The sequence below is a fragment of the Ictidomys tridecemlineatus genome, chromosome 11 (assembly GCF_052094955.1).
Source record: "Ictidomys tridecemlineatus isolate mIctTri1 chromosome 11, mIctTri1.hap1, whole genome shotgun sequence".
NCBI classification, from domain to species: Eukaryota; Metazoa; Chordata; class Mammalia; order Rodentia; family Sciuridae; genus Ictidomys; species Ictidomys tridecemlineatus.
The window spans coordinates 4,969,621-4,995,393 of NC_135487.1; the positions used below are offsets into that span (position 1 = coordinate 4,969,621).

The window sequence follows — 25,773 nt, forward strand, 5'->3', positions numbered from 1 at the left end:
CCCCCATTGGTCAGCCCCCCCACCATGGGTCCATTGTCCTCTTCCTTCAACTCTGGTCTCCAGTCCAGACCCATCAGCAGGACGGGGAGGCCTCCTCCAGGCAGGGGAGAAACCACTCTCATCTACCCTTGAAAGAGCTAAAGACGGAAGGTTCTGGACTTGGAAGGTTAAAAAAGGCCAAAGGACTCTTTCCTTTCCCAGGATGCCTCCATCCGGGCCCTTCTCTTCCTGCAAACCCTGCTGTGAGTTAGACCCTGGCTGCTTCCCTGGGGTGCTCAGCCTCCTCCCTCCCCCAGAGGGCTAGGAAGCTGGCCCCTCACCTGGGCACAGGGGCCGTGTTTCCCGGCCTCCCTGTGGCTGCGTGTGGCCCTGTCACCCACGGGAGTGTGGATGGCGCAGCCTCCTGCCCTGCCTGCTCCTCCCTGGCCACCAGAGCCTGAGCACTCCGCCCATCAGGGGCACCTGCAGGGCCACCTGAGCCACAAGTAGCCTTGAGGTGCTGAGGCCCGTCAGTGCTGCTGTGAGCTGCCCGCTCACTCATCGTGTGACTGCAGAACTGGAAAGCACCGCTCCCTGTCCACTGCCCCTCCTTCCGGGGTGGAATTGGCTAGCACGGGCTCTGGGCGGCAGCTGCCGTGTGGCTCCCCTGGGCCTCTGCCTGTCCAGTGGCAGAGCACTCCACCCGCCTGTGCCAGGCCCTGGGTTTGGATCCCAGCCTCTGCACCCCGCAAGGGCTCCCCCAGCTCTGAGCTCACCTGCCCTCTCCCAGCCAGCTCTGTGCACCTCCCCCTCTACCTGGAATCTGCTGCTGTCCCTATTCCGTCTTTAGTGTGCCCCTCAAGTGACACTTCTTCAAGGGCCCTCGACCAGCCCGGCAGAGTCCAATCCCCCCACTGTAAAACGTCCCTCGGTAGCGATTCCTGTGGCAGTGATTTCATTGCAAGTGGCGGAACTACTTGGTGTCTCCTCGTCTGATCAGCCCCCCTCACTCCCACCCCAGGGCCTTTGCCCTGGCTCTGCCCTCTGCTGGCAGGACCTCCCCCCCATGTTAGTGAGCTGGCCTGTGTCACACCTGTCCTCCAGGGTCAGGTGAGGACTCGATGACAGCTCCGTTTAAACCACGCCCTCCCTTTCCCAGCCCCCTGCACCCTGATTCCTTTCTGTGGTGAGTTATCTTTTTTAAAAAGTTTTTAATTGATAAACAAGTCGCCACTTCATTATTGTGACACATCGTGACATTTGGATATGCGTCCACACTACGGAGTCGCTGGAGCAACATGTATCACCAAACTTGGTTTTGTTCCTATTTGTGATGAGAACACTTAATTCCAGTCAGTGGTTTCCAGGTGCACAGCACGTTGTCCCCACTGTCACCAGGCCCTACAGCAGCTGTCCTCACCTCAGTCCTCCTGTCACCAAAATTCTGTGTCCTGGAGGGACTCGCTCACTTCGAGGACAGTATTTATTTTATCTCCTTTAACTTGTGTCTTCACCTCTGAATGTCCCCCACAGGACAGGACTTCTTGTCCCCCCCCCTCCTGCTGAGTCAGCCCCGGTGCCTAGAACAGGGCCTGGCACAGCCGTGGGCACGGACGGGTTGAGTGAATGCGGTGCCAGTCCCGGCCGCCGTGTGCGTGCAGTGCAGCGGGCACTGTCCGGGGACCACGGTATTTATTGACCATATTTATTTACGGGATATCCGTGAAAACCGGAAAATGTGTGGATTCATTTTAAAATCAGAAGAACAGGGAAAAAAAAATCCACGTGCCCTCCCAGGCCGGGAAGGTGTCCTGGGACCCCGGCGCCCGCCCTCACACCCACCCCGCGGCGAAGCCGACTCCAGGGGCGCCGCGCCGCCCGGTGGGGGCGCGGGTGCGGACCCGGGCCCGAGGGCCGGCGCGGGCGCAGCCGCGGGGCGCTTTAAGGACGCTCTGCGGCCGCGGGCGGCGGGATGCAGCCGTGACGTCACGGCCCCGCCCCGCGGGGTGATGCTGCAGCAGCCGCGGGCCGGGGGCGGCCGGGCGGGGACCCGCGCTGCGCCCGGGCGGCCAGGAGCCCAGCCGCGGAGAGGGATGCCCCCCGTCTGACCCCAGGTACCGCGCCCGCCCGCGCCGGGCTCCGTCCCGGGCGCCCAGGCCCCGCCGCCCGCCGCCGCACCTTTGTTCTGCCCGAGGTGGCCCGCGGGGACCCAGGCCGCGGAGGGGCCGCGCGGCGACAGGCTCGTTCCCCTCGCGGAGCAGGGCCGGATGGGCCGGGGCTGGTGGCGGTCTCCGGCGAGGCCTGTCCTGTCACCTGGGCAGGTGTCGCCCTCGGCGGGGCCTGGCCACCTGGGCTGACCAGGACACCTGCCCCCTGTGACTGTCACCACCCCCGCAGACACCGCGGCCTCGCAGGTGCCAGGTGCCAGGAGCTGGCCCCGCGGGGACCAGGGTCAGTGCCCAGCGGCCAGTGAGCTCTTGGCCAGGCTCGGGGACAGGCGCCCAGGCAGGGCCCCTGCTGGAGCCGGAGTGGGAAAGGGGTCAGCTCAGAGGCTGCCCAGCACCGGTGGCAGGGTCCCCGTGGTCAGGGTCCCCACCGGCCTGGGCGGACCCCAGCCCCTGAGAGAACCGCGGGAGGAGGGGCGGGGGCAAGGGCCCAGGCCCAGGGTGGGAGCCCATTTTCCTACAGAGAAGGGGAGAGAAATGGGGGGAAGGGTTGGGGCTCACAGTGGGATGACTCCAAGGGTCTAACTTACATGGGTATTGCGTTTTGGAGGGTGGGTACTGAGGACTGGACCAAAGGGTCCTAAACCACTGAGCCTCATCCCCCCCTTTTTTTGTAGTCGTAGATGGACAGAATGCCTTTATTTGCTTATTTTTACGTGGTGCTAAGGATCAACCCAGTGCCTCCCACGTGCTAGGCAAGCGCTCTGCCACTGACCCCAGCCCCAGCCCTCCAGCCTTTTTTATTTTTATTTTAAGACGGGGTTTTGCTCAGTTGCTGAGGCTGGCTTTGAATTTGCAATCCTCCTGCCTCAGCCTCCTGAGTCACTGGAATTGTAGGCATGGGCCACCACACCCAGTGCATGTTACTTATTTTTGGTAACCATGTGCCACTTAAACTCCTCGTAACAGTTTGAGGGATTCATTATTAACCATCCTCTGTACCTGGAATCTCAGTGGGCTCATGTCTGACATTTGGGGAGTTCAGGGATATTGTGCATTCTCTTCTGACTGAGCAAATGGTCATTAGTGGCCTAAAGATCGTAAGGTGGATGTTTGTATTATCGTGATGAAATTCTATTTCATTATTTTAAATTGCATTTTCACTCATTTTATAGTCACGTTCAAAAATGAATTTTTAGCAGTGTGCAGTGGTGCATGCCAATAATTATCCCAGTGACTCAGGAAGCTGAGGCAGGAGGATCACAAGTTCAAGGCCAGCCTTAGCAACTTAGTGAGGCCCAAAGCAACTGAGGGAGACCCTGTGTCAAGATAAAAAAAATAAAAAGGGCTGAGGACATGGCTCCGTGATTAAGCACCCCTGTTTCCATCCCCAGTACCAAAAAATTAAAAAGGGGGTGGGAGGGGTTAAAAATTCTTCTTAGGATAAACTTTTATGAACAGATTTCATTAAATATAGATTTTTAAATAAAAATGGTAACACCCCAAAAGAATGGTAACACCCTCAAATTTAAACAGGAGCAACGCTCAGGGAGACTTTTCAAGTTCGGATGACTCTGTTAGGTGCTGGCCTTGGGCTAGAGCTGGGGACGGTGCCGCCGTCTCGCGCAGGTGGAGAAGTGGGCCGTCTCCTTGGTCCACTGTGGTTGGGAGGAGAGGTTTCCCCACTTATTTCACAATGTGCTTCTTCCACCTGCTGTTTAAAGGGACATCTTTCCCAACTGGGACCTCGGTTCCCCATCCCCAAATTAAGCACGTGCAGTTAGGTTCTGTTTATGGGGTGAAACACTGACCCGTAAGACCCAGACCAGACAAGGAGGAACCCCGTCAGCTGAGCCTTCAGAACACCTTGGTCCTGAGTCAGTCTTCGTGAATGAAATTTTAAAGGAAGTCTTGCTCGCCTACACCTAGTTCTTAGTTCCCTCTATTCTTGTTTTGTAGGACAGCCTGGCATTTTTCTAAGGTCACAAGATGAGTCATTTATAGAAACGAGAGTGGAGCCAGTTTCTGGCCATGTCACTCCCAGCCACTTCAGTGCAAAATCCCTCTCTTTGCAGACTTCACGGCCCCTCGTCGCCAGCTAATGGCCTCCTCTCTCGCCGTACCCCATTGTGCCCAGCAGTTGATCTCCTCTCCTCCCCGCGAACGAGTCCCCTGTTTAGGGATCCTTCTCTGTGCTTTTTCACCTAACTGGGGACAAGAGCGGTGTCTGTGTTTTGTCTCTATAACCTCAGTATCCTCAGCGTCAGTGCTCAGTCAGATGCAGAGGACGGGCGAATGGCCGGATAATCGGATGTTGGGAAGGTTGAACGGGTGGATAAGTGGGTGGAGGGACAGGCAGGTGCATGTGTGAATGGTTGGGTGGGTGGATAAACAGATGAATGGAAGGGAGGACGGATGGATGGAGGGATGGACAGGTAGATGAGTGGGTGGGTATTGAATGGATTGATGGATGGATGGAGGGATGTAGGGAAGAAGGATGAATGGGTAGATGGACGGTGGATGAACGGATGGAGAGATGAGTTGGTAGGTGAATGGATATCGGATGGATGGATGGGTGGATGGATGGGTGGAAGGGTGCCTGGGTCATTGGATCAGCTCAGTGTTCTGAATCCTGCTCGGGTGTCTCTAGGTCCAGTCACGTCCACCACTGGTGTCTTCTGAAGGGGACAGAGCTGATCCCTGAGTGTGTGGATATCAATCTGGGGTGAGGAATTCAGAGGGACTCATAAAGAGGTTATCCACTAGCGTAGGGTGATGGGAAGTGGTATAGTCACATTAATGTCAAAAATCAGGGCCTTCTTTCTAATTAGTTAAAACTAATTTTGGAAGAAAGCCTGTAATGTCTTGGTACGTGACGAACACTGTCATCAAGAAACCTACCAAGGCCGGGAAAGCTGTCAGGGTTGGGGGCTACTTCTCAGGAAATGAGGTCCCCTGCTTTTCAGAGAGGCCACGGGGGCCCTGGGACTCATTCTGACGTCCATACCTGTCTCTCCCTCTGAGCTCGGTCGCCTTCTCCCTGTGCTTAGGAAAGTGGACACCAGCTAAAACCCACGTCAGCCACGGGAGTCCGTCCCTTTAACTTGTAAAATCTAGACTCATTTCAAAACAGTGAACAGCCCCGGGATGCTCGGGAGAGGGTCTCTGTGGAGCGCAGAGGGTACTCCCCTGGGCGGCTGGAGGACAGGAGGGGGGAGTTGGGGGTGCCGATTCCCCCCCTACCTCGGGGGCGCTGTGGAAATTGTTCTCAACGTAAACAAATCAAAGATGGGAGTCTACCTCTCCCCGCTCCACGGTCCTTTATTTTTTGAGGTGCTAGGGATCCAACCCAGGGCTCACGCACGCCAGGCAGGTGCTCCACCACGGAGCAGCACCCCAGCCCTCCTCCTTCGAGAGCATTTGAACCCCTGAATAGAAGTCTCCAGACTTGACTGACAGTTCTCCTGACTGACGAGTTGATGCTGAAAGGACATGGCTGCAATCGCTGGTCCAGCTGCTTGCAGTGAGAGGCCCCTGGCCTCCTACAGGGACTGAATACAAGGGTTCGGGAGCAGAGGGCCCGCTGTGACTTTCTGTCCTATGAAAGAAGGCTGTCGCCCCACCCAGAGTGTCCGCAGGTGGCTCCTGTCCTGGGCTGGTCTGCCCACCTCTGGTCCCCTGGAAGTGGGCCATGGGTCAGGCTTCCCACGGGGCCTTCAGGCAGCCACCAAGCCGCTGGCTGCCCTCACCTCTGCAGGAGGGTCTTGGCGCCACGGTCCTGGTGGAGCCGTGGGGTCTCCCGCGGGGACTGAGGACTGGGGCTCAGGCTTGGTCTCCCGGGCGGCTGAGCTCACCCACGGGATCCGGGGCCCGCACCATCCTCCCGGGCACGCGGCTCTGCTGGTCGGGGTAAATGGGGGTGCTCAGTGTGGACTCGGATTCTCCCGTGTGCAGAGGACCAGTGGGTGGGGAGACAGCCACAGGGGCCACGCGGGAAGTGGACTCCTGTAATCGGGGCCCCGTGAAGTGACCTTCGTGCCCACGGGCTTTCCCCACAGGGACGCCCACCAGCCCTGCCTACCATGATCCCCCCCGTAAGCGGCACCCCTCCGGGAGAGGCCCTCTTCCCCAGCTTGGCGCCTCAGGACGTCTGGAGGTCTCAGATCTCTGGCTGCTCGGGGTCTGTGACCCGCCACATCAGCCACCGGGCCAACAATTTCAAGCGACACCCCAAGAGGAGGAAGTGCATCCGTCCGTCTCCGCCCCCACCCCCCAACACTCCGTGTCCCATTGAGCTCGTGGACTTTGGGGACCTGCACCCCCAGAGGTCCTTCCGGGAGCTGCTGTTCAACGGCTGCATCCTCTTTGGAATCGAGTTCAGCTATGCCATGGAGACCGCCTACGTGACCCCCGTGCTCCTCCAGATGGGCCTGCCCGACCAGCTGTACAGCCTGGTGTGGTTCATCAGCCCCATCCTCGGTGAGCCCCAGCCAGCCCTGATGGCACATGGCCTCTGGAAACCTCTGGAAGCTTCCGGAAGCCTTGGTTCAAGTAGCTTGAGGTTCCAAAGGGAGAGAAGAATTACGTTCCTCTCATTAGTCGGGGGCTGTAGAAGGCCAGTGTAGCTGATCACGCCCCACGTTTTAAGCTCCTTCATCTAAATCAGACACTAGAACAGGAATCAGTCCACCCCAAGAGCTACGCCCTCTTGGACCAAGCTATCATCAGAGAATCCAAGCGAAAATGCCGGTGGCGTTCGGGTCTGTGTGGTCCAAGAACGTCTTGGATCCCCAGTGGAAATTCTAAGGACATTCTGAGCGATTCCCGGAGTTTTTCTGTCTTCCAGTTGTAGCTAGATTCTGTGGCCTCCTCTGGGCTCCACCCTCTGACTCTTTGGGGACATTTGAGTGCAGGAATGTGACCGGCCATCCCCGGTGTCCCTAGGTCCCCGGGGGGGGGGGGGGGGGACAGCGATGACACTGGCCCGCTCTGTTTCAGGATTCCTGCTGCAGCCTCTGCTGGGTGCCTGGAGTGACCGATGTACCTCAAGGTTGGGAAGGAGACGTCCTTTCATTCTTGTCCTGGCTCTAGGTCTGTGGCTTGGCATGAAATAAAATGACACAGAACCAAACCAGAAGCCCAGCAGCTTCCCTCTAGGAGAGTCTGTAAAAAGTCTCTGCCAACACAGTCCCTAGTGGCTCCTGGCCCTCAGTGGTGTGGCCGCCCGAGAGCCCCAACCCTGATTCAGTCAACCCTGAGGATAAGTCACTGTCACCTCATTCCAGAGGCAAAGTCACCTGAGTCTGCAGCTGGCCCGTCCCACCAGCTCTGCTTGGAGTTTGATTTTTGAAATTCCTCCTAGGATTCTGGAACTTAGATAGTGAACTACAGGGGACAGAGCTGGTGGGTGTTTTCTCTGGGTGACTTTGTGTCTCTTTCCAGGGGCGTTGCTGGGCCTCTCGCTCTTGCTAAATGGCAGGGACATCGGCACTGCCTTGGCCGACACGGCCACCAATCACAAGTGGGGGATCCTCCTGACCGTGTGCGGGGTGGTGCTGATGGACTTCAGTGCGGACTCGGCGGACAACCCCAGCCACGCCTACATGATGGACGTGTGCAGCCCCGTGGACCAGGACAGAGGCCTCAACATCCACGCCCTCCTGGCGGGTGAGTGCCCCTTGACTGCGCGGAGCCTGCAGAAACCTGGGTGAGACTGTACACTCGGGGGCCCTTCTTCAAAATAAGTTGGGGAACTTCAAATAGAGGCTAAGCATTTAAGTGACTGAAAATATGTATCTGGCGGTGGGGGTGGGGAGCAGTGGCACATGTCTGTAATCCCAGCAGCTCGGGAGGCTGAGGCAGGAGAATCTCAAGTTGAAGGCCACCGTCAGCATCTTAGCAAGGCCCTAAGCAACTTAGCAGGCCCCTGCCTCAAGAAATAAAAAGGGGTGGGGATGTGGCTCGGTGGTTAAGTACTTCTGGGTTCAATCCCTGGTACTAAAAAAAGAAGAAAAAAGAAACGAAAATGCTATATCCCAAACAACATGATCCACAGCAGCATACCATGGTGACACACGTGTGTGTGTGTGTGTGTGTGTGTGTGTGTGTGTGGATCCATATCTCCAGTCCTCCCAAGAGGTTCCAGGAACCCCTGCCATACCCAAATCCACTGCTGCTTAGGTCCTCTGTATAACCGGCACAGTAAGGGCTGGGCTGTAGCTCAGCCCTGGCCTGTGCAACCCCTAGGTTCATCCCCAGTAGAGCAAAAAAATAAAATAAAAAGGCCCAATGTTTACATATAACTTCTGCACATCTCCCCGTCAACTTTAACCTTCTCTCAGTTGCTGATGGTGTTTTACACCATGTAGGAGGTAGGTAAATAGCTGTTATACTGCATCATTTAGAGAATGATGAAAAGAGGCTTATTCATGTTCAGGACAGACACAATAATTTTCTGAATATTTTGAATCTGAGGATGTGGAACCAGTGGATACAGAGGGCGGAATGTGTCTGTGCCTTTAAATGTAGACACATAAGCACACGTGGCGGTCCACTCTCGTGGTTTGCAGCAGCCGTGTTCTTACAAAGTCAACGCAAACGCTGAATTAGCAAATACTGGACCCTTGCTCCCGGGAGGAGTACAGGGCTGGACTCCTGTGAGCTTCCCCTCACAATATTTTCATCACATCGGTCAACACGTCACCTAGTTTTACATGTTTCTGTTTCAAGATGCTTTATTCCAGCGCTGACTCACTCACATTGAACTTGGGGCCCACAGCCCTGCGTCGCACGCACGAACACTCACGATCACCTGGGAACACCAGGCCGCTCTTCAGCAGTCCTCTCGGGGCCTGTTTTAAACAGAGCAACAGCAGGGAAAATATAAATCACAAAAATGCAAACCCTGTGGCACCAATGCAAGAGACGCTGTCCACGGGTGTGCGCCCACTGGGAGGTGAGGACACCCCTCCACCGCAGCTGGGGCCTCACGGTTCTGTGCACATCCTCGATGACTGCAGAACCCCGACGAGCGATGCTCCTGTCTGTGAGTCCACGGAACACACCCCACAGCCAGGGAGGCCCGAGAGTGTGCCCGGGCACCGGCCTCCGAGCGCTCAGTGCTAGAGCAGGAAACCCTTCCTCTGGGCCTCAGGAGGGAAGTGCTGACCCCTGCGGCAGTTGCCCTGGACAGCAGACATGTCAGGAGTCAGCATTGTCGCTCGTGGATGGCCTGTGTCTGCACCCCTGCAGACTTCCTGGGCCCTAACACAGTGACCAAGCAGGCCGCTCGGTCATCCCAGCAGCATGTGGGCATCAGCGGGGCTGGTGGTGCACACCTGTGATCCCAGCGGCTAAGGAGGCTGAGGCAGGAGGATCACAGGTTCAAAACCAGCCTCAGTAACTTAGCAAGGCCCTAAGCAACTTGGTGAGACCCTGTCTCAAAATAGGAAATAGAAAGGGCTGGGGATGTGGCTCAGTGACAGAACCCAGGTACCAAAAATAAATAAATAAGGGAGAATAACGAAATGCCAAAAAAAAAAAAAAAAAAAAAAAGGACAAAAAGCAAGACAGAGGCAGAGGAGGGATGGAGAAGACGACCTGGAATGTAAAAGTCAGAGGGAGGCAAATGGGAGAGCTCAGCTCCGCGGCGTGTGGCTCCTAGCACGTGTGCAGGGCTGAGCACGGGAGTGCACACTGAGGTAATAAGGCCAGACCCCGAGAAGCCATGTTCCAGATCTCGAGCTGGAAGAAACCAAGGGAACCCTCCTCCCAGCCAGTGGGTGGTTCAAAATTCAGCTGAACTCAAAATAATTAACACTTCCCCAGGTTTGGCGGTGGAGGGGCGGGGTGCTGGGGCGGGGCAGTGTCCCTTGCTCTCGCTCTTGGGCTCAGGAATCGGCACTTCTGGAGGTCTCTGCAGCTGCCGCCGCTGCCACTGTACCCCTCATGCTGGGCTCTGGGAGCGCCCTGGCCATCTGGCCATGGCCTGGGCCCTGGACTGAGACCGCCACAGCCCTCTGTTTTCCTGTGCTGGAAGATCCTGAGAGCCAGGTGGAGGAGAGGTGGGGCCGTGACAGGTGACTTTCCTCATGGTGACCGTGTGCAAGGACACGGTCAGGGAGCACCTGAGCAAGCTCGTCTGTGTCAGCCTCCCATGACTCTGAGGCCAGAGGGGGCTTGAGGGAAGGCGGGACCTGGCGACCTCCACTATGTGGCCCTCACAGCTCGTGATGAGTGGGGCCGCAGGAGGGCAGGGGCCATGTGCTGCCCGCTCCGGAGCCAGGCCCCAGGATGCCACCAGGCAGGTGACCCCAGCAGGCAGAGGACGGAGTGTCCCTGAGGAGCCACCTGGCAATGCCACTGCCACCTTTGTTGGGGTTTTGTGGGACAGACACCACATCTGGGTGTTTGGGACAGACGGTGCTATTTCAGTGTCCCAAGAAATGGGACCCCGTCCTGAGGGTCTCCCTTGCCACTGGCAGGAAGCAACCAGAGCCCCCTTCTCTCCCAGGTCTCGGAGGAGGGTTCGGATACGTGGTCGGGGGCATCCACTGGGACAGAACTGGCTTCGGGAGAGCCCTTGGGGGCCAGCTGCGCGTCATCTACATCTTCACTGCGGTCACCCTGAGCATCACCACCGTGCTGACCCTGATCAGCATCCCAGAGAGGCCCCTGCGGCCCCTGGGTGAGAAGCGGACGGCCATGAAGAGCCCCAGCCTCCCGCTGCCCCCCTCGCCCCCGCTGCTGTTGGAGGAGGGGGCCGGCGACGCCCTGCCCGCCCAGGCCACCAGCTTGTACGCCAGCTTCTCCAGCCCCATCTCCCCGCCCAGCCCCCTCACGCCCAAGTACGGCAGCTTCCTCAGTAGGGACAGCTCCCTGACCGGCCTTAACGAGTTCGCCTCTTCCTTTGGCACCTCCAACATCGACAGCGTCCTCATCGACTGCTTCACGGGCGGCCACGACAACTACCTGGCCCTCCCTGGCAGCGTCCCCAGGCAGGCCATCAGTGTCAGCTTCCCCCGGGCCCCCGACGGCTTCTACCACCAGGACCGGGGGCTGCTGGAGAGGAGGGAGGGGGCCCTGACTTCCGGCTCAGACAGGGACGTGCTCAGGGTGGGCTCCCTGGACACCCCCAAGCCCAGGGCCTCCGGGATTCTGAAGAGACCCCAGACGTTGGCTCTGCCGGATGCAGCCGGAGGAGGCGGCCCCGAAACCAGCAGGAGAAGGAACGTGACCTTCAGCCAACAGGTGAAAGCTAGCAGTGGGAAGCCAGGGGTCAGGTGGCGGTGGGGGTCCCCCTCAGCAGTTAGATGACAGGAAGGGGAGCTGATTTGGAAAGAGCTTCCCCTCGGGCCAGGCGGGTGTCCCAGGTCCTCCTGTCTGCGCGGAGGAGCCTCCAAGTTTCCTATCTTCACTTCGCATGTTGCTGCGTGATCCCCAGGCTGACGGGAGTCCAGGTGAGACCGCAGGGTCCCCACTGCCAGGTGGCTTGGCAGGCTTCGAATTCCACACACTGCTGGGTTTGTGCAGAGGCCTCGCAGGGAGGACGCCCTTCTGGTGCGTGAGCACAGGGTGTCTTCTGCTGGTTCCTGGCAGTTTCCCTCAAGCCCAGCCCCCAGCCCATCTGTGCCACGGGAATGTGGTACCAACAGGCTGAGTCTCCAGATAAGATGACCTGGAGTATCAAACAGGGCTCGTCTCTCCCAGGGTCTCATGTTAGCTAACCACCAGGGGTTGCAGAAGCTCTGGACTCTCCAGGGCCATGACATCTTCTGTAAAGGCACAGAATGTTCCAGAAGGTGGTTTAGGTTGCCTTTAGTGTATGTTGGATTGGCCTCAAGCCCACCAAGTGAGACATAAGGTTTTACCAACCCTCAGAATCCACGATCCTAAGCCTGGTGGTGCACACCTGTAATCTCAGCGGCTGGGGGTGCTGCGATAGGAGGATCTCAAGCTCAGAGCCAGCCTCAGCAACTTGGCAAGACCCTGTTTCGAGATTTTTAAAAGGCTGGGGACGTGGTTCGGTGGTTAAGCACCCCTGGGTTCAGTCCCTGGTACGAAAAAGAATCCATGACCATGACCCCGAGGAGGCTATTCCAAGCCAAGGGAGGGAATTCTCTTATTTAAGTGGACACAGGGCTGCCCACTGGCCTTGGGCGTTACGGGAGGAGAGGTCAGGAACTTGGGGTTTGTGGACTTGAGTCCTGTGAAACCGTCTAACCTGCACTGGGCCAGGTGGGCCGGATGCGGCCCTGTGAGAAGCTGGCTCCGGCCGCAGGGCCTGAAGGGAGTCCGGGCCGACTCGACCCGCTCTGGGTCCACATGGGACCAGGACCATTAGTTTCTCAGGCAGCTTCCCGCAGGAGCCCAGGTCCCTTCCCTGATCCCAGGAAGGTTCCCTGGCTTGGTCAGTAGTCAACTGGACACACCTGAGGGGGCCGCCCATCTCTCCTCCCAGTGAAATGCTTGGGCCTGACTGGGCCTCTCCGGGCTTCCTCTGCTGCATTATGGCTCTTGGGCCTTAAAGCCATTGCTGGCTGGCTCGGTCATCGTCCCATCTGGGGGAAGAGCCCTGCAGAGGAGGCCAAGTCCTCCCTGTGGGCAGTGTGGGCAGCATTGGGAGCACCATGGAAATGGTTTGAAGGTGCAAAGCTCTCCAGAGTCAGGAAGGCCTGCTGTTAGCCAAAGCAAGGGATTTCCTGATTGCTCCCATCAGGGGCGCTGTCACCCTCATCTCTGGTGACTTCAGAGTGACGAAGCCAGTCTTTTGTCAATGCCGGGGCCTCCTACCTGTCTCTCCAGGTTGAGCATGGCTTCTAAGCACCGTTCCTTGGGTGCGCTTGAAACTCCTGTTGAAATCCCTTCTCTCCTGAATCCCTTCTCATCCTGAAGCCATTGCCATTGATGCCCCAGCTCTTTGAGGAGAATAAAAACCAGGAGCTAAAATAAACACATCCAGGCTTAAGTGGGGACATGGTATAAGTAGCCGTCCTCCTCTGGCAGGTGTGGGGGACAGGCTCTGTTGACGTGGCCCCTGGGAACCAGTGGTGTGGGCGCAGACAACTCCTGGACTCCCCCGTGGAGCCAGAGCAAAACGGCTCAAGTTCAGAATGATCAGTTCTCCTGGCCGGAGTCTGTGCCCCCAAACCAGGCAGGGAGGGGCAGGCGGAGTCAGTGAGCAGATGCCCCCCAGGAGGATCGTTCTTGGGTCCCAGAAAGAAACTGTCCCCCATTCCTCTGTCTCCATCGTGTGGACAGGGGGCACCTTAGCCGCACAGCGAGTCCCCGTTGAAGGCTGGGGCTGGGGGCAATGTGATGTGCCCGCCCTGTGCTCAGGTGGGGGACTCCCTCCTGTGCAGAGAGGGTTCGGAACAGGTGTCCCCATCGCCTTGAAATAATGGACCTCCTGGAAAAGAAAGGCCTCGCGCTGTCCTGGGTTGATCAGATCCAGGTTTTCTTAAGTGGACTCCGTGTTTTCCCAGGGCTTAACCCCCCACCATGAGGCACAGAGCTCGCGTGCTGCGGCCCTCTGGGAGCAACTGTGGGCCTTGAGTTCCTTCCTCTGGCGGCTGGTGCTGGGCTCGTGCCCTGTACCCGGGGCTGGCCCACTGACCCAGGCTTCTGCGGCTCCGTTGTAGGTAGCAAACATCCTGCTCAACGGCGTGAAGTACGAGAGCCAGCTGACGGGCTCCAGCGAGCACGCGGAGCGGCCTCTGTCTCTGGGCAGCCTCTGCTCCACCATCTGCCACATGCCCAAGGCGCTGCGCAACCTCTGCGTCAACCACTTCCTGGGTGAGTTCTTCTCTGCCCCTTCCCAGGAGGCTCTTCCCTCATTAGCCCACAGGCGACAGCAAGGGCAGAGCAGGGGGCTCTTCTCCAGGGCGCTGCCCTGCGAGGTCCCCGTCAAGGTCCCCGTCAAACCTGGTGTTTGGGTCACACTCCTTCCCCAGGGCAGGGCTGGACACCTGGGTCTCCACAGAGCCAAATCCTCATTCCCAAAAGCTCTGGGACAACTCCGAGTGAAACGATGGGCCCCACCTTCCCACAGTGTCCTCCTCTGCCCTCTGCCTGCTGCATCAGCCTGGTCCACCCACGGGTGCTCTTAAACCCACAGGGCTTGACCTCGGTTCGGAGCGACCGTGGACTCGCCCTTTATTCTGTTTGGTGTCTCTTTGCTGTTGAGTTGTTGGGCATCTGAGGGTGATGAGGAGCTTGAGGATGGGACATGGATCAGCAGGACCTTCTAGAAGGCCATCTGGTCACGGGCAGGAGTCACAAGAGTGTCCATGACTTTGTCGCAGTGACCTCACTGGGTGTCCTGTGCAGCCAAAGATGGCATCAAGTGTATGTGCATGAGCCCTTCTGCCCAGCATGGCTTGCAATAGCTGAATCTGGCCAGGGGACAGGGTGTCCAGCAGTTGGGGGTGCTGAGTATGTCACAGCGTGGCCATGCTGTGAAGCATCTTATGGCATTAAAATGAGTCTGTCTCACAGTATTTGAAGATTTAGGAAGTTGTGGAAATTTCTTAGGGGTCGGGAGACCCAGTAAACACCACTTTCCCCCACAAAGAAGAGATGACACCGAGTCAGAGGGACAGAGCTCTTAAGTTCTATTGGTGATGAAGCACATGGGTCCATGTCACCATTTGTGCTTCCTAACGTATTTCTCCCGGTAGCCGGAGCACCCATGGCATCGACTTGTGTTATAAAAATACACATTCGTCTGACCTGCGAGGCCACAGGGACTCCTACAGAGCTCTAACAGAGGTGGTCTCTGGGGGTGAAGCTGTGGGGTGCTTCTTCTGTGATTCTTGAGTCTATAAAAATTGCTTGTTTTGCCAGTCACGGTGGTGCACACCTGTAATCCCAGCGGCTCCAGAGGCTGGGGCAGAAGGATCACAAGTTCAAGGCCAGCCTCAGCAATTTAGCAAGTTCCTAAGCAACTTAATGAGACCCGATGTCAAAATGATAATTTAAAAAATGTGGAGGGGCTGAGGATGTGGCTCAGTGGTTCAATCCCTGGGACCAAACAAGACACAACAAAAATCACTTGTGTCTTTTGTCATCAGTAAGAACGGCCTGGTTAAAGGGCCAGGCCGCAGCTTCTGCAATCCAGGGCCACGGCCCTCTCTCCTCCTCCCAGGCTGGCTCTCCTTTGAGGGGATGTTGCTCTTCTACACGGACTTCATGGGCGAGGTGGTGTTCCAAGGGGACCCCAAGGCCCCGCACACGTCAGAAGAGTATCAGAAGTACAACAGCGGCGTGACCATGGGCTGCTGGGGCATGTGCATCTACGCCTTCAGCGCGGCCCTCTACTCAGGTAGGCAGCCGCCACTTCCCCAGGGCAGACACGAAATCCAAACTCGGGGTGCGGGGCAGGTGGCACACGCTGTCTCTTTTCAGTCCCTCCGTAACTGCTGGACCCGCAGGCCATACTGTCCTGGGCACTGGGGGGTAGAGGCCAACCTGCGGGCAGCCCAAGGGGACAGGTGCCCGGCTAGCCCTGACTAAACCCAGGGCCAAGGGCCAAGTGGGGACCTGGGATATGCCTGGCCACCCCAGGGCTGTGCTGCACAGACCCATGTCCTTCCGAGGGGCAGCAGAGGGAGGGGCGGTGGGGCTGCATCAAGGAGCCTGTGGGCTGGGCAGGGGACACTGGTGGGTGAGCCCTGGGACTGGGTGGCATGTTGATTGAGTCGAGGACAGTGCCCACCCTGTGAGGCCTGGCTGCAGTGGCCACCGGAAGTGTTCGCTTAGGGTCGGCTCCTGTCTGCAAAAGCCACACACAGGTCACCCCAGCTCTTTAGCCAAGATCTGTGCCCTCTTGGCTCGGAAGCTGCCTTCAACGTTCGGTAGCTAAATGGCCAGGGTTCCATTCCTGGCCCAGAAATGGATAAATCTCACTTGAAAGTCTCTGGGCTGCAACCAGGGTGTTGGTGCTCCATAGCCAGGAGGCCTCAGCTGTTTAAATAAAACAGACCCTCGTTGTCCTGCCGTCTCTGGGTACCTTGTGGCAGTCATAAAGATGGTGGCCAGCCAGGGGATGGGCTGTTGCTGTCCCTGTTGTAGGAAAGAGACAGCAAGGAAGAACATCCATGCACGCGCAGACTCAGCTCCAGCCCGAGTCCCTGAGTCTCTGCTGTGATTCCGCCCAGAGACCCCTTCCCCTGCAGAAGCCCCAGGGGTCTGCTGCCGACCATGTGACAGTCCTGCCCTGGGAAGCCCCCAATGAGTGCTTTCTGGTTGGGGCCAGGTGGCCAGCCACCCGGGGTCCCTTCTCCACCACCTCAGCTCAGCCCTGGCGGTGGTGCAGGACGTGGTCTGTGGGGCCAGCACATAGTGGCCACTCACCCTCTCCCACCCGCAGCCATCCTGGAGAAGCTGGAGGAGTGTCTGAGCGTCCGCACCCTCTACTTCATCGCCTATCTCGCCTTCGGCTTGGGCACCGGGCTGGCCACGCTCTCCAGGAACCTCTACGTGGTCTTGTCCCTTTGCATAACCTACGGGGTCCTGTTCTCCACCCTGTGCACGCTGCCCTACTCGCTCCTCTGCGACTACTACCAGAGCAAGAAGGTAAGTGCTTCTTTGCTTCTTGGCTATGCTGCCTGGAAAATGTCCCCGGGATGGGTACACGATCTGCAGGGCCATTGCTTGAAAATGGGGACCATCAAGACACTGGCGGTGGGAGGGAGTCCTTCCCCGTTTGCTTGCCTCCATGACCCGCCCAGGTTGCACCGCCCCGTGAGCCGTCCCTTGCTTCCTTAGCAGGGGCCTCCACATGACCCACACTCTGTGCAAGGACCCTGGGAAGGACCCTGGGTCTGGGAGACCCCCCCCCCGACCCCTTCATCAGGCTTTTGGGTCCCCCGTTCACACAGCAGTTCACAGTCAGGCTCTCGGTACGAGAGCCCAGCGCCCAGAGCTAGCCCCCCAGGACCAGTGGCAGGTGATGGCAGGATTTCTAAAAATCAGAACTGATGTCCGAAGCCGTGCAGATCAAGGTGTCGACATCTACAGCACAGACCAGCTGCGGATCACGGCCAGGCCGCCCCGCACTGGTGTTTGAAGCCAGGGGGACGAGGGCAGCCTGAGCCGTCTCATGGGGGCGGCTGCTGGCTTATTTGGGCAGGGCTGAGGTGTCACACCCAGTGGTTTTTAAAATCCTCACAGAACTGTGTGCCCACCACCACAGCCAACCTAGACCATGTGTCACCCTCAAAGAAACCCTGTAGCCATCAGTCTGCTGGCCTCCAAGACCACCACTGGTCGGCGTGCCAAGTCGGGGCTCCCCGGGTGCAGCAGGAGTTGCTGTGTCACCCTCTTTTATGGCCACAGGGCGCTCCCAACGTGGTTTTTTTTTGTTTTTGCAGTAACTTTGAAAATTTTAAATACTGCATTAAAAATACTACCTGCTCACTGAGTTCCTGACGCCCCTCTAATTTGGGGCCCCAGTCTCTGGCCCACCCTGGTTTGTTTTAAAGGTTTTGAGGTTTCTGACAAGTTCAGCCAGGGCCGCCCCACGCACAGTGCTTTTTACGTACGAAGAGTGAAATCCCCCAGTATCGGGCTCCCAGGAACCACAGAGGGGAGGCTGGTGTCTTCGGGTGGTGGCTGTGACAGCTCCCCGTCAGCTTAGTCACGCCACACGAGCTGGGCATGACAGCCCTGTCCCCTTGTCAGGCCCCTGGAGCTCTGAGCCCCCTTCACTGGAGTAAACCATGAACCAATTTTGGGCAAAGGACTGTCCTTCCTCTCAGGCAGGGGCACCAGGGTCAGGGGTTGCCCTGATGGGATTCAGTCACAGTTGCGTGGATGCGGAACCTGCGTGGCCACAGCCTCCAGGGGGCTCCTGTCTGGGCTGGAGTCCAACCCAGCACCCAGAGGACCTTCTTTGCAAAGACAGGTGTAGCCCAGGGAGCTCCAGCCTTCCCCAGGACACAGTGGTGCTGATCACAGAGCACCTTGACGTGCCTTGTCCGTCGTCCCAGAGTTGCCCATCGGTGCTTGGATGCTGTCTATAATGTCACACACACCCCTGTCCAATGGGGAAGCATCCATCTGGCACACAGGTGGCTGTTGGTGGCCTGTGCTGCCCGCAAGTGTGCGGCCCCACTGCCCCTCCTGCTCTGCTCCTCAAAGTCCACCTCTCACCTCCCCAGGTACAGTGCTAAGGTGGGGAGGGAGGGGGAAGGGCCCCTCCAAGCTGCGGCCTTGGGGACCTCCGGACCAAGGCCAAAGGCCACAAGGGACATTTTAGGGCGTGTTCAGGCAGGCTTTGTGGCTGAGGAAGATGAAGGGGGTGCAGGCAGAGTGGCCGTGGGGCTGGGCAGTGGTCTTTCCTGGGGAGAGCAGGGGGCATGCTTGGCCTGTGGGAACTCAGCCCTCCACCCATTAGTACTTGTCCTGTTCCCCGTCATCATCCCTCCACATACAGATGTCATCAAGCCCTGGCTCAGCCCTGAGCACTTCAGCCTGAAAAACGTGAGGTCGCCGCGGAGCAGGCTCGGGGCCTCCTCACCACCCAACGTGGCTGGCTGGGGCGGGTCTGGCTGATGCGTCCCTCTCCGGTCAGTTTGCAGGGTCCGGAGCGGATGGCACGAGGCGGGGCATGGGCGTGGACATCTCTTTGCTAAGCTGCCAGTACTTCCTGGCCCAGATCCTGGTCTCCCTGGTCCTGGGGCCCCTGACCTCGGCTGTGGGCAGCGCCAACGGCGTGATGTACTTCTCCAGCCTGGTGTCCTTCCTGGGCTGCTTGTACTCCTCTCTATTTGTCATTTACGAGATTCCTCCCAGTGACTCGGTGGATGAGGAGCACCGGCCCCTCCTGCTGAACGCCTGACACCCAGGGCTCGGCTTTGGGCTTCCTGCCTGGGCCTGGACGTCTGCAGTGGGCTGGCCACTAGACACCAAGGGCCTGGGAGCACAGGACAGGCTTCCTGTGGGGGTGTAAATATGTGGTCCAACAATAAAAGACAGCAGCAAAGCTGCAGTTTCTAGTGGCTCTCTGAGGGTGAGAGGTCACAGGGACCTGGGCCACTCTCCTGGGGACTAGGTGGTGGAGGGCCGTTGAAAGTTGCAGTGAAACTCAGTGGTTCTCAATCGGGGGTTCCCCCTCCTCGTCCCAGAAAGACCCTGGAGACAGCTACAGCTCAGCTGGGTGCCACGTGCTGGTCAGGGGAGCTGTGATGTCTACAGGGCACAGGAAGCCCCAGTGACAAGTCCTGCGGCAATGCTGAGGAAGACAGCGCACATTCTGCGATCCGGTCGCGGTTCTTTGGGGTCAGAGGCCTCAGTCCCTTCATTCACCCTTCCATTCGTCTTCTATCCTCCCTCTTTCTTTCTTTCTTTCTTTCTCTCTCTCTCTCTTTCTCTCTCTCTCTCTCTCTCTTTCTTTCTTTCTCTTTCTTTTTTTTTTTGTATCAGGGATTGAACTCAGGGATGCTAACCATTGAGCCACGCCACAGCCCTTTTATATTTTATTTAGAGGCAGGGTCTCATAGGGTCTCGCTAAGTTGCTGAGGCTGCCTTCGAACTCCTGTTCCTTCTGCCTTGGCCTCCTGAGCTGCTGGGATTCCAGGCGGCCACCGCACCCTGCTGGTTACCTGGACCTTAAGTGTTCCCCAAAGGCCCCTGGTCAAGAGCTTGGACCCCAATCCTGGGTGCAACTGGGGGGTGGAGCCTCTACGAGGCGGGGCCTCCTTGGAGGAAGTGAGGTCACCTGCCCTTGAAGGGGAGCTCTGGGACCCGGCACCTTCCTCTCTCCCTTTGTTTCCTGGCTGCCAGGAGGTGAGCAGCTTCCCCAATGGCCATGACGTACTGTGCCATCACAGCCCAAAGCCACAGGGCCAGCTGGCTGTGGACTGAAACCAGGAACTAAAATAAAACTTTGCACCTTTTAAGGCATTCAGCAGTGATGGGAAGCTGACCCAAGACCACACCCCAGCTGTCCAGCCAGTGCCCTGGGTGTGGGCAGGGCGGGCACTGGGCTTATGGAACTGCCCAGGGGAATAGGAAATGCCATTCCTTCCAGTTAGCGTGAGGTCGTGGGTTCAGGGATTGGCAGAGCAACAGATCCCAACCTCTTGGAACTGATGTGCAAGGACCAGGGTCACTATCGCACTGGACTCCTAGGCTCCAGGGTGGTGGTACGTGCTGGGAGACGCATGAGCAGTCGCGGGTGGGTGGGCCTGACAGCGACATCTCTGATGAGATGCTGATGCAGAGGGAGCCATCCCTGGAGCGGGAACTTGCTTGTCACATTCGAGGGAACACAGGCACCAAGATGCCCCCAAAGTGGGAAATGCACCTACTCAGCACCCAAGCTTCCTCTGCCTTGTGGGTAGGGCTGAGGGCTGGGGTACAAGGACAGGCCCCTCTCCCCATCCATCCTCCAGTGCCTGGGTTGGTAGGGAGGACATGCAGGCGGCACCCTCTGGAGCACAGACAGTTGTCCTCCATCTGGCCTCTGGTCACCTCTTCACATCACGCGCCCAACTTCCTGAGGCTCCTCCCCAGACACCCTGGGCAGCCTCTGCTCCCCACACTATGATTACTGGCTGTGAGAGCGTGACAGCCAAATCCTGGTGGTGCCCAAGGCACTAGAACTGGGCCTGGCATAGGATAGTGCAGCCCCTGGCACACGAGGGCATGAACCCGAGGTTTTACACCAACACACACAGGGGGCCTGATCCTGTGGCCCAGCTCCCAGGAGTCTGGAGTTCAAGGAGGTGTTCCGTCACCTTGATGTGACCAGGTTGGTCACATCCTGCAGCCAGTCACATGTGACCAATCAAGCGGAAAAGCCATAGCCTCTGTAGAGCACTTCGGTCACCTCTCCACCTGGGCCACAGCCTTCCAGCTTGTCAGGGCCTGATACCTCAACCATGACCTCCTCACCTGGCCCACAGCCTCCCCCAGGCTTCTCCCTTGGTGCCACTGCCTATGGACCCAAGGTGGCCGCACCACTGTGCCTGCCACTCCCTGGCCCCAGTCTACCCTCACACCCAGCCTCCACCCTGCGGCTGGGAGGGGGACCTGCAGATAGCTGAGCTGTCCCTTCCCCCTTGGCCCCTGGGGAGCCTAAGCACTGCACTCGGCCTCTGCCAGGCCCAAGCCTCAGCAAACACCCCCCTCTCTGCCCATCAGGGTCGGATTTTCCCACCTAGACCGTCTCAACCGCCACCTCCGCAGGCGCTTGCTGGGTCGGTAGCTTGTCCTCTGGCCCTCGCTACTCATAGTCCTGCCGGTGCGAAGGGCAGCGGACTCCCCCGCCCTGCACTCCCCAAATCCCCTCGCCCCCTGCCCCTCAGGCGGGGCCTCCTGTTAGTTGAGGCTTTTCCTGGAAGCAGGACGCAGCCTCCCACGCCTATGTTGCCTAGAAGAGGACGAGGCTTTCTGGTGTTGGGTGGCTGTCCTCTGGGCTGGTCTGTTTTTGCCCACAACTGGCTAAACCTGCAAGAGAGGAGTAGGAGCCCCCCACCTACTGTCGGCATTTCAAATCCTGAGTCCTCTTCCTAGAACTTTCTAAGTAAACCAAGATTTTTCCACGTGGGAATAAAACAAACAAAAAAACAGCCTCTGTGGTGCACTTTGGCCACCTCTCCGTCTGGGTCATGGCCTCCCCCTGCCACCACACTCCTCCCCACCCTGGGCCGTGCCCACCCCTCATCCCCCCACCTGGGCCAAGGCCTCTCCCTCCAAGCCATGCCCACCTCAGTCCTGGCCACAGCCCCTGTGGTCAGGCCCCCTTCTGAGAGTCTGCATGTGGGGGGTGCTAGGGAGGCTGCACAGGGCCACCTGCAGAAAGCCGCACTGGACCTTCAGGCTGTTCCGGGACTCAGGGCAGCACACTTGCTGGAGTCCATTGTCACAAGATTACCCTCTCCCTAAAATCAAGCTGCGAAGGGACAGTTCATAAGTCCTGACTACAGGCCCGTGGCTCGTAGTTTGCTTCATGCTCCAACCATGCTGGGAAGGGGCCTTGTTACTCCATTTTATAGACCGGGTTCCAGGTCCCCATCGCATCACGTAGGGTCACTTGCTCATGCCTGGCAGGGCTGGGATCTGGAACTGAGGGTGCTGCCTGCAGACCTCACCCTGCCACCAGCTCCCAGGCAGCAGCCCCCTCCCCTGGGCTGCCCACCAGGTCCCTCAGCTGGGGGTCTGGGCACACCATCAGGCTTCACTCAGAGGCTGCTTCTCATTCCATGGAGAGCAGGGAGGGGAGGGAGAGAAGCCTCCTTCTCTGTCCAGTGGCCCTAAGGTTCGACTTCTCAGGTGGCCAGAAACAAAACCAAAGCCGCACCCACAAAACAGGAAGCTGCTCCTGGCCTCCTCCTCAGCAAACCTGAGTGCCAGCTGCTCCCCAGAACGCTACGCTGCCTGCCTTGGAGCCCCCGCAGCTCACGTGCAATGGAAACTGAGGCCACAGGCTGTGTCGGCTTTCTGTTCCCATCTTCCCTCAGCCATAGTTGGGATCCTGGGGCCAGGTCAAGCAGCACTCGATGCTAAGAGGCTCTGAGGGAATGGAGAAGGCCCCAGAAGACAGGCACCCTCAGACAGCAGGCACCCAGGCTTTGTAACCACTGCCATCTGGTGGCCAAGACCGGGAGTGGCCATTTTTGTGTCCCAGGACCAGTGACAGAGCCTTGTGAAGGGGACCTCAGAATGACCTCCAGTGGCAAGGGACATAGAAAACCATGGCCTTAAAACAGCCTGGTGGCCTTAGGAAGTGTCCCTTGTTGAACAGTTCTTGTAATAAGTGCCTTAAAGTCCTGCCTTAAATCTAGTTCACCACCCCAGGCCTTCATACCCAAGGGTTCTCCAGAGGCCACGCCGACTCTCCAGCAACTCAGGTCCATCCCAGGAACCACAGGGACCCTGAGGGCAGCTCATCCTGCAGCCTGAAGCAGGCCAAAACCGAGTCACAGGAGCACAGTGGAGAGGACTGCTCTAGGGTCCACTGTGGGACAGCCACTTCCCCTGGCTTGGGGCCTATTAGCTTGCCCCCCAGGGGTCTGGGTAACAGGTCCTATTCTGGCTCCAAAACTGAGTTTAGAAACCTGGCTGGAGCCTTTCGGATTGGCCAGGGAGCCCTGGTGATAACTGAAGCCCCTGTGTGTGCCCCGATATCACACATCCCTGGGTCCCACCCGTGTAGTCAGCACCATGGGTGGGGAGGGGTCCTGTGGTGGAGGTCCCCAGGTTTCCTCTCCCTTCCATGCAGCAGGGCCCTGGCCTGCCCCTCACCTCAGCAGTTTGCATCCCCAACTGTAAAGAGCTCTGTGGTACAGACCCTGGAGGGCCCAGAGGCTCGAAGCTCCAAGTCTATCTGGGACGCCATTGCTAATCTGCGTGGTGCATCCCTGGCCTCTAAGTGACCTTGTTTTACTCAGGGCACCCACATGTAGTGCCAGACATTTATTAACAAAGCAGCCGTGCCCTCATCTATACTCCTAAGCCATGGTGGGCTCTGAGCCTCACACCACGCCCAACCAGGCACCATTTCCTGAGCCTCTGCCTGCAGAAACAAGGGGGCTACAGAACTTCCAATCCCAAGCTGAGGACCCACTCCTAGAACAAAGGAGCAGAAAGGCACAGAGGGACCAATCTCTTGGGCGACCAGAGGTGAGGACTGGCCTGCCTGGGCAGGTGCTGGGTGACAGCAGCACCCTTTACCTCCTCAATGGGCCAACAGATACCTGCCCTCTTCCTCAGACTGAGAGTGTGGCTGGGTACTGACAACCGCCTGAGGAAAGGCCATGCCTTTTTACTCAGTTGGTGAGATATTTGTGGGAGTTTATGGAGCACAGTATGATTCAGTACTTGGCTTGAGGCCTATCAGCTTGACCCCCAGGGGTCTGGGTAACAGGTCCTCTTCTGACTCCAATGCTGAGTCTCGGAACCTGGCTGGAGCCTTCCAGATTGGCTAGGGAGCCCTGGTGATAACTGTGAGACCCCGTGTGCCCGGATCACACATCCCTGGGTCTCACCATGTAGAGAGCACCACAGGTAGAGAGAGGTCCCCAGGATTCCTCTCCCTTCTGTGTAGCAGGGCCCTGGCCTGCCCATGATCACATCAAGATGATCAGCATTCCCATCTCCTCAAACGTCCATCATTTCTCTGCACTGAGAAGCTTTGAACCCTTCTGGTTATTTAAAATAAGGCTCATAAACTACCGTAAACCAATGTCCCCGTCATGCTTTCGAACCCAGGAACTACTCCTCAAGTCTGTGGTGATGCTATCCAACCTCCCCTCCCCTAGTCTCCAATGAGTCTCTCTACTCTCTGCTTCTTTTTTAGCTTCGATAAATCAGAACATGCAGGGTTTGTTTTTGTGCCAGACTTATTTCATTTCACATCAGTTCCATCCATGTTGCTGCAAATGGGAGGATTTCATTCTTTTTTTTATGGCCAAATTCCATTCTACAGGTGATTTTTCTTATCCATGTATCATCAGTGGACACCTGGGTCGATCCTCTCTTGGCTACTGTGAACAGTGCTACAGTAAACATGAGTGTGGGAATGTCTTCGCTACACTGAGTTCATTTCCTTTTGATGCATACCTAGTGGGGACTGTGCAATCACCTGGTTCTATAAAGAGTTTGGAGAAACTTCCATGCCGTTTCCTGCAATGCCTTTTCAAGCTTCAGTCTCACCATCGGAACCACCTTGACAGAGACTGGCAACGATGCCACCTGAATTCTAGCTCCACCCCCACTCCTCGGCAGCCCCCCCCCCAATTCCACCAGCTTATGAAGACACAGGACATCAGCTGCCTGGACCTCCCAAGGAAACCAATGTACACAGCACCCAGGCCCATCTGGCAACACTTCCCAATGTCCTGAACTGCGCAGCACCTGACACCTGCTGCTTCCCAAGCCTTTCCCTTTACGCCACAGAGCCTGCCTGGTTGGAGAGCAGCTTGCCAATAGTAAGTTCTCTGCACTGCTCTGGCCACACCTTGAAGACCACCCAGAAACCCATGGCCATGTCTCAGATGGAAAGGCATCCATGTAGATTTTCAGGGATAGGCTGACTTCAGGAAAATGCCCCAGACAGGATCTGAAACCACAGCATTAATCTATTCTGACAACTCCTGCCCCCTCGTGGCTACAGCTACCCGCTGCACCTTCCCTTCCCTGGGCAATACTCCCATAGGGAACTAGAATAGTTTTTTAACCTGGAGCTAAGACCAGGGCAGGCAGGGCACGGTGTATAGAGAGGGATCTAGGCAGGATAGGTCCCAGCAAGAGGTCCTGGTAGACAGTTCTCTCTCCTAAGAAGGTAAGCAATCACATGTCCATACGCCTTGGTGGGTGTCTGCAAGTTACACATGTAGGGGTGCACGGCAGTGGCTGGAGACAGTGGTATTCTTGATCCCCATCTTCCTGCTAGGGAAGCATTTCCCAGATAGCAAGGGGACTCATTAGAGAAATCCTTCCTCCAGGTAGCACAGACCTGGACCCTTCTGGAAGCCTCTCTGGGAAGTGAGAGAGTCCTTGGCAGGAGAGACCAGCAGACTCCCTCCACCCCTTCCCCACCCTGTGGTTAGGGCAGGGCCACGGCCAGTACCCCCACCACCCACCCTCCAGGAATGAGACACGGTGTGTTGCTGGACACTCGGTG

General features: G+C 57.7%; 1 protein-coding gene across 8 annotated transcripts; it reads left to right on the plus strand.

The window, feature by feature from the left end:
- The first annotated feature begins 1,945 nt into the window (after positions 1–1,945).
- Positions 1,946–19,128, plus strand: Slc45a1 (solute carrier family 45 member 1). Of its 8 annotated transcripts, none has more exons than XM_078025201.1 (9): positions 1,946–2,093; positions 6,203–6,623; positions 7,143–7,235; positions 7,587–7,811; positions 10,657–11,393; positions 13,784–13,937; positions 15,289–15,465; positions 16,513–16,718; positions 18,718–19,128. In XM_078025201.1, exons 2-9 carry the CDS (start codon positions 6,227–6,229, stop codon positions 18,982–18,984), a joined length of 2,256 nt encoding a protein of 751 aa, XP_077881327.1. In that variant the 5' UTR covers positions 1,946–2,093; positions 6,203–6,226; the 3' UTR covers positions 18,985–19,128. The 8 variants fall into 8 exon arrangements, with proteins under 8 accessions (XP_077881327.1, XP_077881332.1, XP_077881333.1 ...); XM_078025206.1 differs by lacking the exon at positions 18,718–19,128 and adding an exon at positions 18,580–18,697; XM_078025207.1 differs by lacking the exon at positions 18,718–19,128 and adding an exon at positions 18,049–18,566.
- Positions 19,129–25,773: the final 6,645 nt, after the last annotated feature.